Source organism: Sardina pilchardus, chromosome 2, assembly GCF_963854185.1.
Source record: "Sardina pilchardus chromosome 2, fSarPil1.1, whole genome shotgun sequence".
Classification (NCBI taxonomy): Eukaryota; Metazoa; Chordata; class Actinopteri; order Clupeiformes; family Clupeidae; genus Sardina; species Sardina pilchardus.
Window position 1 is genome coordinate 39734981 of NC_084995.1, and position 13960 is coordinate 39748940.

A 13960-nucleotide genomic window follows, 5' to 3' on the forward strand; every position below is an offset into this window, starting at 1 on the left:
AAACAGCCACATATTTCATGCTGAGGCATGCCGGCTATCTTTTTCCAGCCATTTATTTTAATTATATTTTAATTGCATCCTTTCCATTTACAAGCTGGGCTATTTTTTTTTTCTTTCTATCATCCTTTTAGATAACATGAAAAATTAGCCCGGCTGCTGTAATTTTTTCCATCCCCTGCACTGATGACAACTCTGTCTTCCTGGGCTGTCGTTGTCTGTGGGAGCAGAAGAAAAACAGATGTAGAGTGTGTATGTAGGTCATTATTCCCTCCTTTCTGACAAACGCCCCAATCGGGGGTGACAAGAAAGTGCAAACAGACGTAAGAAGAAGAAAAAAAAAAAAACAGATTCTCATGCATGGCTGTAATTATAAAGAGCATTCAGTGAATGTGACTTTTAGTCATGCTTGACATCCAACCGCAATGCACCTGATGTCTGAAGGTATAATTATGAACATGGTTTTGTTACTGATTGATGACATTGCTTGAATGCTCAAAGTGCCATGCCGAGCTGAATGCTGTGCGTATGAAAGGTGAAGTACAAAGGCAATCCAGCACACAAGTGAAAGATCAGACCCAGACCTGAAATAATGTGCTTTCTGAAATGAAGTTGCAATTAGTTTCTCCTGCCCACAATTTTCTTCATTATTCTTTTTTTTTTTGAGTGGGAGGTGTTTCTAGTTTCGCAAAAGACCAACTGGTGAGCGTTTCAATTCATCAAAAGAGTTTTTTTCTTCTCGGAAGTGAAACTTCCAGTTAGGATTTTGTTCTTGTGGTGCAACAATCTCATTTAAATCTTTTAAAACTAAAAAACTAAAAGTTAGAACATTCTCCTGTTTTGAGGCATGGTATTATGCATTTCTTGTTGAACAACTTACTCTTGCAAACCATTTCATGCTTGAGAAAGTGCAACCCCCCCTCCTCCCCTGTAGCTACCAACCACAGTCCAGACGCAAAAAATTATGATGCGTCCATCAGGAATGGAGGGAAAGCTTCTTAATGCTAATCGGCTAATCCTTTTATTTCAAGTCGGACCAAATCCAGTCTAAAATCTGCCATACAAAACGGTGTTTAGGGGGATGATAATAGTTGGCTCCTGCGCTTAAGCTTAAAGGCATAAAGAGAGTGTGTCCCCTCAGCGGGGAGACGGTTTGAGCGCTCTAATGAGGGGAAAGGCAGCGAGCTGGTTGGCCTGTCCGGGCCTCGAGACCAACCCCCCACCACCACCACCACCACCACCACCCCGCCTGCCCCAACCCCCAACTTGTATCCCGCACTACTGAAGCCCTCACCCACCCACTCACTCACCCCGTGAGTATGAGTGTCTGCCAGGATCAGCGTCTCAGCCCTCGCAGCAAGCCATGGGATTCCCCCCCCCTCTAGTTCCCGTCCGTCACCAGCGATTACTGGAGCGCTGGGAAGCTCGGTCTGAGGACGACGACGGCGACGGCGACGGCGGTGGCGGTGACGGTGGAGTGGCTCCTCGCTCGCGGCTGCTCTGCATGCTGCAGCGCTCCACGAGAAGGAGTTTCCGCGCGCACCTCTTGGAGATGGTGAACCTCCAACCCTGCCTTTGATAGTTAGCTTGCCTCGCTGGCTGGCCTGTGTGAAGTGGACATGATTTAATTATGGCCACAGTCGCGGTGATCTGATTGGGTGCGCCTAGCCGCGTTTTCAAAGGCCAATTCGCGGCTGCTCGTGATCCGTGATCCGCTCTCCAGCAACAGCAAGAGTGGTTCCAGGGTAGAACCTCAGACCGCATCTCAGGCATTACTGTACGTGCGGCTGAGGCCCGTGCCTTTGCTCTTCAGCGGTGACCTGCGAGCCTCTTTTAAACACCTCAGGAAAAGAAAAGGGTCTTCTGCTTCCCACCACTTAAGGACTGAATACATAATAGGTAGCAAATTACACCTCTGTATGCTAATGTGAAGGCTCTCAATGTTTTTGTTCTAAGACTTTTTTTTCTCCCCTTTTGATTCACCAAAATATCTTTTTTTTTTTTTTTACATTACTGGAGCTTTGAGGCCGATCTGAAGAGTGAGAGAGCAAGAGAGAGAGAGAGAGAGCGGCGGCGCTCATATTTAGGTTCATTATAAAATAATCAGGATAGTTGACGAGGGGCTCTTCAGAGGAGGAGCAGGGGAGGCTTTTGTGTGTTACACTTCAAAGTGTGAAATTCACTGGGCAATTCAGATGATTCCAAGTCCATAGCCTACCTATGATTTGCACATTATGCAGAAGAGTCAGAGAGGAGAGTGGTGGCAAGGATGGAGTAAAGGGAGGGCGGCTTTTTGGATCGGAGAAAAAAATTATTTGATTCCCTCATTCTCTCGCTCCCTCTCTCTCTCTTCTCTGTGTGTGTGTGTGTGTGTGTGTGTGTCCAGGCCCAAGTCTAGGCAATTTCTCAGTCTCATCTCTTATATGAAGGTGAGCTTGTGTCTGTGCGTTGATCTATGCCGCTTGGCGTTCATATACCTGTGAGTGGGAGAGTGAATGTGACATGCCATCCATCTCTCAGTATTTGAGTCTTTTTTTAGGAATTGTGTTATAACGAGCCCTGTCTTCTCCTCAATCCCAAATGGTAACCTTTGCAGACAAATGCAGACAAAGCAGTCTGGGTTGTTTGTGGTCCCCCCTGAGATAAGGAAACCAGACAAAAGGCACTCACACATGAGCACGTGCAAACACACACATACACACCCCCACACCCACCCACACACACAAAGAGAGAGAAAATGTGGAGTTAATGTTGTGTAGTGAGAAGTTGTTGCCTAAGAGACTAAGAATTCTGCTGTAGAAGGTGGTTAGGATCTGTAAATCCCTCAATGCAAATGTTTAAATAAGGAAGTAATATGCATTAACTATGCAGTCCTAGGTACAGATGATTACTTATTTACAATATCCCCTTTGTAGCTGCATGTAACATCCTGCAGTCAAGGCAAAGAAAAATATAGAGAGCCCATGAGATTATTTTTGTTTGAGCTTTTCTCCTTTTGTCCTGCGAGAGAGAGATTGCAATTCACCACATTGGCCAAAACAATCACGGACTTGTTTGCTTTTATGTTTCATAGACAAAACATGTCTCATTCTCTGATCCAGTTGATATGCTTTTCCGCTCATTATCAGCACTCTCTGCTGTGAGCAGCGGAGCATGTGAGCGCTCTGACCATGTGCACATTATTTACTCTTCATTACAAAGAAAAAAACTTTTCATTACAGAACAAGAATGAAATGCTGACGCCGTTGCCGTAAAGTATCTGAAAGCACCAACTGATGCCCCTTTTCTCTCTCTCTCTCTCTCTCTATCACCTTTCTATTCCAGATGAGAAGATGATTGGTGAAGAATCTCTAAGAACCACAGATCGTTGACGTTCTTTTGGCCCGGAGCTTTTTCATTTGAGTATCGCTGACTGGTGGTCATCAATTAGCATCTGGAGAGTGTCCCCACCGACGGAACAAAATGGCCTTAGCTCCGCTGAGGTGTCCACTTGTTCACTGGCTGCTCATAGCTCTGGCCCTTATTCAAATTTCACAAGGTACGTTGGCATTGAATTAGCAAAGGCAAAGTATGTGTGGCCAAAGTGATGATAAAAGTTGCCTCAGTGAAAGCTCATGGAGGGATGTTTTGTCATTGTAAATGCATGTCTACAGTACACGTAAGGGGGGGGGGGGGGGGGGGGGGGTTGTTCTGATTAAATATTCTAAAATCATTCATCTGACAAATGCTGATGGTGGCAGAAAGTATGCTTTTGAAATGCAGATTGCTCAATTGTCTCGCACCTGTATCCTTCAAATTCCTAAATTGGCCTCTTGCCAAAATGTTTTATGTGTTGACAAGCATTTCTCAGCTTTTATAGCATTCCTTAAGGAAAATCAAAGCTATAATTTATGTGTGTGTGTGTGTGTGTGTGCGCACGCGTGTGTGTGTGACGTGATGTGGTTGCCATTATTGTAGCTGTTTTTGTCCCTTTAAATTTGACTCTTTTCTTTTGATTAGCATATGTGGTTGCAATTACCAGTATAGTTACAAAATCGTCTCTATGCTCCCCCATCTAAACCACTGATCTGGTTTTGTGTGCATAATGACAATCATTACTACTTCGGCTCTCTTCTCGTTTCTGTTGTCTACAAAGTAGATTTAATCACACACTTGTGTGCCAAACATTGATTACAGCTAAACTGCAGATCATAGTTGAATAAATCTTTCGTCTTTATTATGTGTCATTTTCTGTTGCTGGTGTTTTGCAGTGTTGTGGAATTCTCTGTTTTGGAGTTGATTTTAACATGATGGAAATGTTTTTGTTAAGAATTGATTGGTTCGTGGCAGTTGGCAGATTTTCAAGCTGATATCCGCTCTGCCTGCAGAATTGTAATTTTGGGTGGACTCAAGAACACCCAAGAGCTGAAAAAAATCTCCTGGAAAGGGGCCACAGCTCTGGGCTTTGACTGAGTCTGGCCTGAGAATGTTTTTTTTAAAGTAGTTCCTTTGGCATGCAGAGAGTCAAGGTTTTTGGTTTCATTTGACGTGAACACACTCAACTCAATGAATGAACATTTTGCCCATCCATCAATGGTTGGAATGTGTGTGGGTTTCTCTGAAAACAATGTCTTATCCATCCACAAGTCATTTACCTTCCACCCAAGCCCCCCCTGAGGACTTGAATTTTTCAAGTACGAACCACATTTCCACTGGTGCTTCGCAAAATGCCCTCGATAATTGCTTCTTATTCTGTGGTAGATGATATGGCTTTGTGATCAGTTACACTGAAACACTTTGTACACGCGTTGAAACATTTAATGAAATTCCTGTGGGAGAGATTTTTGTTTTGCCCTGGATTCAGAGCAATCATTGCATTTCGGTGACAATTTAGGGAACCAGGAAGTATGTAAACATGTCCCCCCAGAAGGCTATATCCTCTATACGAATCTGCTGAGAGATCTGCGAAGAATGCACAGCAGCTAAATAATCCCCAAGGCTAAAATATGTTTAATATTTTCAGTACATCATTTAACACTACACCAGTGCATAATACGATGAGGGGTTTCCAGTGAGTGCAACTAGTCTTACAAGGTTACTTGATGATTACGTGGCTGCTGTTGCTCTTGCCATACGCTTGTCGTCTCAAACAGAGATTTAAAGACTGCGATTTACGTAACCTGTTTGCACTCCCTTGACTTAATTCCGTTATGTATGGCATGAAAGCTGTGGGAATGTAAACTTGGAGGACACACAGGCGAGGCGTTGGGGGGATGGTGGGGGAATGGTGAAGTATGGTTGGAGGTGGGTGGGCCACCTCTGTACCAACAGACAGAAAGAGTTAAGTTACGACGAGGTTTTAGGACATGCAATCACAAAAAAAGGTGTGATTCATATGCAAGTCTCCACCTGCCAAGCCGTGGTAATAGGTGTCATTATCTTCAAAGGCAAGAAGGTGTGTACTAGAGCCTGTGGTCTATTTGTGTAGACATTTGGATATCTATTGTGAATAAACGCCAGCTATGAGACAGCTACTTCATCCAAAGGGTTCCGACATGGCAACACACAACAATGGGACATGTACTTAATTGTCTGTGACACCCCAGTGTAGACAAGGGATCATTTTAACATCGTACAACTCTGTGTGTTTTGGGCTGTGGAGCTCCTTGGCGTGTTGACAGAAAACTAAAAGCAGTGGTTTCTGCATGAGTTCAGTTTGTTTGCCAAGTGCATTTGAGCTCCCGTTGAGGGGGGGAGGTGTAAATGTTCTGTGGAAATGAAAGGCCCTCCAGATTAAATCTCCAACGTGGTTGTGTAGAACAGATCTGCCCCTTGCGAGAAACAGGCATTTTTTTTTCTCCCACCATGTGTTTTTGATGGTAAAGTATTTTTTAATCAGCACTTCTCAGACACTGAAAATCTCATCAAACAGTGCTATTTAATCTTAAGGAGCCGTGTCTCAGAGGCAGAAACCACAGGGATTGTGGTCAGCAATACCTAACCCCTTCATCCAGCACAGGAACAGATGCCAGTGGGCAAGACCGGCCCGACCTGTTCCTGAGTTGAGTTGACAAATAGCCAGTCTCTCTCACACACACAACTGACCAGATCTATTTAGACAAAGGTTGTAAGAGTCAGCACCATTCCAAGAGAAGTCTGACTGTGTTTTCCTCACAGATGGAAAGTCCCCCCTGAAGGTCCGCACTGTACTGTGCTTCTCTTTCCCCCTGTTTTCGGGAGAGAAAAGAGAGAAGAAGAGAGCGAGAAAGAGAAACATTGGATTGGCATTCTGCATGAGCTCTACATTTGTCCTCAGTCATAAATGTCCATTCTGTCACCCGCGTTTACGCTCAGTTTGTTTTTGTTTTCTTTTCTTTTTTTTGCATTGTGCATGTCTGAATCATAGGGGTCCATGACAGGGCTATCGTGAATTATCACTGCGCTGCCATGGGAGATTCACATGACTGATGAAACGCGGCACCCAAAACAAGCACGCAGAGATATGATTTATCCCTCTCTTGTGCTATTCTGCCCAAACGGAAATCATCCATGAAACAAGAACGACCTTATCTCTTGTTCAGTAATCTGGCCATGACGGACGTGTTGGAAGGAATGTGCTCGTACGAGAAAGCGACTCCCACCAGGCCCGGCAGGATTTTTTTTGGACTTGTATGTAGATTAAACTGTGTTAAAGGATGCTGTATGTCTGTTCAGGCGCTTAGACGGAAAAAAGAATGGAAGTGATTGAGTCAGACAAGGATATCCACCCCCCCCCCCTGAAAAATACAGAAAATGACACTGATGCTATTGCAGTCACGGCAATCTGATACATTTGAGTTGGTTTCAGTGACACGCGTGAGTCCAGTTAGCTGGACATTTAACACAAGATGCTGTTACTTTACACCTTCATTTGGTATTTTTGGTTATTTTAATAATGAGCCTAAAATTAGCGGGTGACTACTGAACATTCTGATTCCTGGTAGGTTTTTCTTACATTCAGAATCCCACCTGGCAGTGGCATGAATGTTTGCCAGCTCAGGGGCATGTGAATGAACTGCTGGCTTTTTGTGCACTACTTCTAACTGTGAGTTATATAACTATGAAAGGATGTACGCATAGAAAGAGGGAATAGGGTATGTAGACTGCTTATCACTTTTTGAATTTAGCATTTAGTTTTTCTAGATGCTTCACAATTAGGTGACAGCGATGAATTTAGCATCATTTACGCCAGCTGGGTTTTGCATTCAGCTGGAATTAACCCAATGAATATTTGCCTCACAGAATATTTGCATCCATGATTTATTGTGTGGGTATGCGTATGTGTGTATGTGTCTGCATTTGTGAGGCCACATTAACTTGTGTGTGTCGTCTCACTCTAGTATTCATTGTGTTTCATCAAGAAATTTCTTGGAAGCATTGGCAATTCTCTTTTTTGCATCTCCCCTCCGCGCACATTAGGGAAGTGTCATGTCATGTCCCTGTCTCCTTGGAGGGAGGCTTCAGCCGCACTCGGCTTGATAATTAATATGCCGGCTCGAGACGAGCGGAACTTCAAATAAACCTAAGGAGGATGAGCGGAGCAAGCCGGAGATCAATTTTTCATTGTGAGGGAGTTTGAAAGGCCCTGTGACCCCCAGCAGAGTCAGTCCAGATGCGGAGCGGCGCGGAGCGGAGCACGGAGCGGCCTCAGCCGGAGCAGAATTCCCCTCAGTGGGGAAGAGCGTTCCCATGGGCCCTGTGGGATTTAGCTCCGGGCCCCCGCGCGAGCTGCGAGCTGCGCCCGGCACTTTACTGCGTATTTACATGCGACTGTAAAACTCCTCGACTTTATGTCCCGGTGATGAACGCACGGCCCACCTAATGGGGTGGGCGCAGGGGCCGCCTGACAGTTTGATTTCGGTACCTAAGCTCGCCAGTAAATCTAGCCCTCGCTGTCAGCCGCGCACAATCCAAATCCATTCTCACCCCGTCTGTGTGTAAGCAACGGACACGAGGATTACAGAGCGAGGGCTTTTTTTCCCCCCTCTCCACCATTCACGTCCTCCCTATAGGCCCTCATAGCTTTATGGAGGACCTCATCCCCTCTTTGTAATGGAGAGATCTGCTTTGTATCTGTGGATGAAGTATAGAATGGGAGTGTGGTTATAAATGAACACTTTCCCTTAATGTAAGCTCCTGCAGTCTGTGTCTTCCATTTTGCGGTCCGCCTTGGTTGACAGCTGTTATGACAAAGCAATACATTTAATCTCTAAAGGAAGCTTTTAACTTTAATCAAGTTGTCAGGAAAGGCTTGCCACGTTGGGATATCTCACCGGTTGTAAACCAATATTTATGCAATAAAAGACAACCTGAAATGAAAGCGAACAATATTAAGTGCAGAAAATCCTTCTCTTAGTTTACACTTATTAAGCACTGCAAATTCAGCATGCGCACAGACTTGTCTCTAATTCATTCCAACACTAATGTTGTCTCAAGCGCAGTACAAGCTATTTCTTTTTTTTTTTTCATTAATTCCGAAACATGAATGTGTCTCGGGGAGTTTGCTTTAGTAAGACGTATTGTTTGTAAAAGAGGATCTCACTCTCTGAGGGTCTGCTTGGAACATTTCATCTTGTTACAATTACTGTGATACAAGAGTATAACACGCACATGGTGGTGTTTTTTAATGCACTGCCATTTCAAAGAGATGCGTATAGATGTTGATGGTGATGGTTATTATTATTATCATTGTGATTACTGTCATTATTATGACGATTGTTATTATTATCATTGCTGTCGTTGTAGTTGTTGTTGTTTTATCACTGGGTGGAAATGACAATATGCTGGGAAGACGTATGAAAAAGAATTAGGTAACAAATGACTTAATGCAGCGGAGTGGATGCATGTCATTAAATGTCTTTTTTAGAGGCAGATTTGGGTTTAGTGAGCTGCGATGGTGGAGTAATCCTTTCAGTCTGGCATCGGGCATGACCACACTTTTGTGCAGGGGAATTAAATGTCACGTGAGGCAGGGTCACCTGCAAACAAAGGCTCCAGAGGTGATTTGCAGGTATAAACAGAGCCAGATAAGGCACCCAGGCTCTGCAGTGCGGGAAATTCAATAAGTGTGCGTAGTGAGGGGAGAGAAAAAATGTCATCTAAATTCGAAACACAAAGAATGTTTTTGTTTGCTCTGCGCTATCACTATTGACCCTTCCATGTAGCATATTCCCCTATTGAGTGCACGGGGCACAAAGACTTATCGAGGAGGAGGACAGGAAACTGTCCGTCATCAAGGGCTCCCGATGTGGAGCTGCCTTATCAGAGACCTTGCTTGTTCCCCCCCTATCGACTTCTGGGTGGTGTGAGAGAGAGTGTGTGTGTGTGTGTGTGTGTGTGTGTGTGTGTGTGTGAGTGGAGTTGGTGGTGTGTGTGTGTGTGTGAGTGGAGTTGGTGGTGTGTGTGTGTGTGTGTGTGAATGTGTGCGCGAGTGTGTGTGTGTGTGTGTGTGTATGGAGTCAGTGATGGCAGGAAGGGGGGCAAGGTCACTGTGCTTAAGTCAATCCAAATGGGCAGCTCAAGGAGATAAAGGTGTCTCTGGCAACGGAATGCATCTGGACCTTGTCTTCCTCCACTTGCTTGCTGAAATGTTGAGGGACACTTTTAGCACTCTGCTAAATCCCGGACCCTCACTAGTGACATTTAAATCGCTGTGAAGGACTCGCGCACGCTTCAGCTGAAAGGCCCCAGTCTGCTTAAGCCTCTCGTTATTTATGTGTTTTACTGGGGATGCTTTTGTGCGCCTTACTGGGTGCAAAAAGGCCCTCCATATTGTTCATCATATTGTACAGTAATTGAAAGGGCAGAAGCAAGACTTCAAAATAGCTTTTTTTCTATCCTACTTGTCTTTTGTGCATCTGCTATTTCTATTTCCTTCTTTATTTTCAGTGTATTTATTTCTGTTGAGGTTTATTGATTACTGGCTGAAAAGAATAGATTCTCAGCGAGGTGAAAAAAAAGGGTTGTCTGGTCTTCAGGAGACCAACGGGAGGCCTTGCCCAGGTAGACGAGCTAATTTGGGTCTTCCTCCCATCCAGAAAGTCATGCTGGTGTGTGTGTGTGTGTGTGTGTGTGTGTGTGTGTGTGTGTGTGTGTGTGTGTGTGTGTGTGTGTGTGTGTGTGTGTGTGTGTGTGTGTGTGTGTGTGTATGGTGTGTGTGTTGTGGGTGTGTGTATATATATATATATGTATATATGTGTGTGTGTGTGTGTGTGTGTGTGTGTGTGTGTGTGTGTGTGTGTGTGTGTGTGTGTGTATTGTGTCTGTGTCTGTGTGAATGTGCGCACTATGAAAAATTATGCACAGAATTTTGAGCAGTTCGTAGCAGTTGGGGTGGTACGGTCCAGTGGCCAGTGAGGGTGCGGCGGTAGGCCGCTTCTCCCATTAACATTCTCACACCATTCGGAATGCCAGCTGGCTGCAGGAGGACTCTGCTGCTCATCGCTGCCGAATGTGTGGCTCCTCTACTGGGCCTAAATCATATTTCAAGAAATTAGTCATGATGAAAGGGGAAATGTGAATCTTTAAAAACAAAACAGACAACAACAATGACAACAAAAAGCCCCAGCAAATTGGTTAGATTAATTGCCAGACTAATAAGAGGGAATTATGAATAGTGACGATACAACGCTGCCAAACAAGATGAGGGAATGCTGTCTTGCTCACCATACTGCAGAAGTGTGTAATATCCTCGGCGTAATATGAACACTGCATGAAGAAGAAGTGAAATAACAAGATGTTTTCCAATTCCAAGAAAGGTGTTTTGTCTCTGATGGTTACCCGTCTAGCAGAAATAGATGAGAAAGTTTGATAAATATCTTGTTCTGAGTGAAAATTGAAAATACTATAATTTGTGGATGTGCCAGCTGTACACTGAAGTGGTTCCTGCTAATCATGTCCTGATTTTGAGACGGGTCTAGTGAGTAGTAGGATGAGTGTGACTGTAATAGTTACATTGTTACGCTTAGTTCTGAGGCCGATAACCAAGACCAACAGACCAATGGCTGGTTACAGACTGATAAATTACTAAGCGACAGGGATTTGAGAAACACATTTTTTTTTTTACTAAACCATTTTTGAGCTATTATTCAAAATGTGCTTGGAGCCTACCCAATTTCAGCTCTAAACATGCTACAATCAAGTCTCACATAGATTGGTGAAGTCTAAGCATATCGTGTTGTCAAACAAAAATTGATGGAAAAAAACAATAGAAGAAGAAACATTAACAAACACTGCAGATCTGTGGTCATAATGACATTTAGATTTGGAAGGAAATGTCAACCTTGAGGTGTTTTGATCAAAAACTTTTTTAAAATATTTTTTAAAAAGCAATATGATACTTGACCAAACATGAATTTCATGAACATTTTATAAGTGTCTCTTGGTCCTTGTATCAAAGCATGGAAACACATTTTTTTGTATTACGACATCTTACTATTAGCTATTTGTGTGAAATGAAATGTTTATGTTACACCTATCTCCAAGAGTCTCCAAAAAATCAATTTAAATTCAGAACTGTATTGTCATCTATGAAAGGTCACTTTATTGAACATAAATGCAGTCATAAAACTTGCCAGCAAGGCAAGACCATTTTTCTGTCTTCCAATGACAGGGTGCAGCCATGAGTAAAGAAACTAATATCTTAGAATTTAGGACAGTCAAGTCAGTGGTCCTTTCACAACAGTGAACTAATGGCTGTTTTGACACTCTCCTTGTTTGCCTCCCTTCTGCCCTCCCTCTTTCTCTCTCTCTTTCTCTCTCTCTCTCTCTCTCTCTCTCTCTCTGTATATCATTTTACTCCCAACTTCTCAAACTGAAATGCTGTTTTTGCTTATAACGCTTTGCACATTATGACATACATTTTTGACTCTTGGCATTGTAAATATGTGTTAAAGGGTGCAGGTGACATGCCTAATGTACCTCTTCTTCAGTCAAACAATAATCTGTTCACAGCATCTGATCTTAACCGTTCTTCTTTTTTTCTTTTTCATAGACATGAGTGCATTGTTAATGACTGAATTCTAAAGGGATTTTTCAGCAGTCTTAGTATGGATTACCTTAGTAATCCTTTGAGGATTATGAGCATATGCCTCATTATGAATCATACCTCCCTCCCTAAAATGGCTTCCGCCAGCAGGGGAGAAAAAGGTCAAGGGTCACAGGCTCCATTAATGGAGAATTAAGCACCAGATTAAACAGGCACGTCAGATTGCCACGAGGGCTTCCATATTATTGATTTTCGGAGGCCCCATGTGTCCCATGCTGATTTCATGTAGCTCACGGTCCTCTCAGGAGGTGGGACTCAGCTGTTATTAGACTACAGCCGTGTATGTTGCACCTGTGCAGAGATGATGCTTTCAGATATAATCCTGTTGTACATCTTGCCCTCTGGGGAGAGGTGTATTTCATCATAGCCGTCAGCCAGGAATGTGTCACCGGGCAAGACAGAGAAAAGCATTAAAACCACTCCCAGCACTTTTAACATGAGTTTCTGTTTGCGTCTAAGAGAGTTAAAAAAGCACAAGTGTCGGCATGTTTCTACTACGTCTTTGTATTGGAGTTTGGCCGGGGATCAGAGTTGGATTCCAAGTGTCTAAACACGGCCAGACATCCTTCAGCTTCCACGCAGAAAGAGTCACCATAGCGTTCTTTGAATGCAAGTTTTAGTAATAGCACTTGCGCATGAACAATAAAGTTGGAGGGGGAAAAACAGAAAGAAATAAAACAACAGAATGAATGTGATAGAGAAAGAAAAGAAAAGAAAAAAAAGAATGAACAGAGAAAAAAGAATCTGCATGCTGTGCATGATTTGCTCCTCTGGCTCTTACGCTGTTGCTGGTACAGAAGAACAGCACTCCTCAGATGAGCCGTAGAGAACAGCTTTGTCATGAATACAAATAGCACCTGAAGAACCTATAATGCCGAGCCTCTGTATCACCGCCTAAGTGCATCTGAAAGCACATGGGCTCAGGCAAAATGAGTCCTTGCCACAGATGGACATACACTTCTCTGTTATTGCAGATTGCAAGCAAGGGAATCTAATGTTCCCGATAGCACCTACTCGGGAAGGTCTGTTTTCGCCTTCGGGTTTGACTATGTCTTGCCTTCCTGGAGTTGTGCTAGCTATTTACCAGGAGGCAGGGTGAACTGGCATGAATGTTACATGAGGTGGAGAAGCATGGCCTTGTATGTTTCACAGAGGCATTCTATGCCTAGGAATTCACAATCTATTATGTTTGCTCTTGCTATCGTGCATTGATGGCGGGTACAGCGCATTGTAGGCTATTTCTTTGACTTTCTGAATGCTATACCTCCAAATCAGTGAAAAGGACCAGTGCGGCCCATGGTATTTGTACTAGTGCGCCACTGGCAGTCGAACACATGGTGGAATTATTGAACATGGTAATCAGCGGTGTTGTGTGAGCCACAGCAGTTGGTGTTCTGTAGACGCTTCACTGTAGTGACTTAAAGGGATATTCCGCCATTTTTGGAAATACGCTCATTTTCCACCTCCCCTCGAGCAAAACAATCGATATTTACCTTGTTCCCGTTCATCCAGCCATTCTGTGAGTCTGGCGATACAACTTTTAGCTTCAGCCTAGCATAGATCATTGAATCGGATTAGACCATTAGCTTCTCGCCTGCTAGCTTCATGTTTAAAAGTGACTAAGATTTCTGGTAATTTTCCCATTTAAAACATGTCTCCTCTCAAGTTAGAAAGTGCAATAAGACCAACTGAAAATGAAACCTGGCATTTTTCTAGGCTTATTTGACATGGAACTACACTCTCATCTGGCGTAATAATCAAGGCAACTTGCAAACTACTGGCACTACTACTGCTTGTTGTCTATGGGGACTATTTTCGGATGCTGCGTACGATATCACAACGCCTATGGTACGTTTGCAAGTTGCCTTGATTATTACGCCAGATGAGAGTGTAGTTCCA

The 13960-nt window shown here is 43.6% G+C and overlaps 1 protein-coding gene across 2 annotated transcripts in view; it reads left to right on the forward strand.

Moving 5' to 3' along the window:
* LOC134074145 (adhesion G protein-coupled receptor L2-like) overlaps window positions 1-13960 on the forward strand; it is an 82112-nt gene that overhangs the window by 11058 nt on the left and 57094 nt on the right. For both annotated transcript variants that reach the window (XM_062530412.1, XM_062530413.1), the window contains exon 2: window positions 3322-3535. In XM_062530412.1, coding sequence (XP_062386396.1) covers window positions 3460-3535 — 76 coding nt within the window. In that variant the 5' untranslated portion in view covers window positions 3322-3459. The remainder of the gene's footprint in view (window positions 1-3321; window positions 3536-13960) is intronic.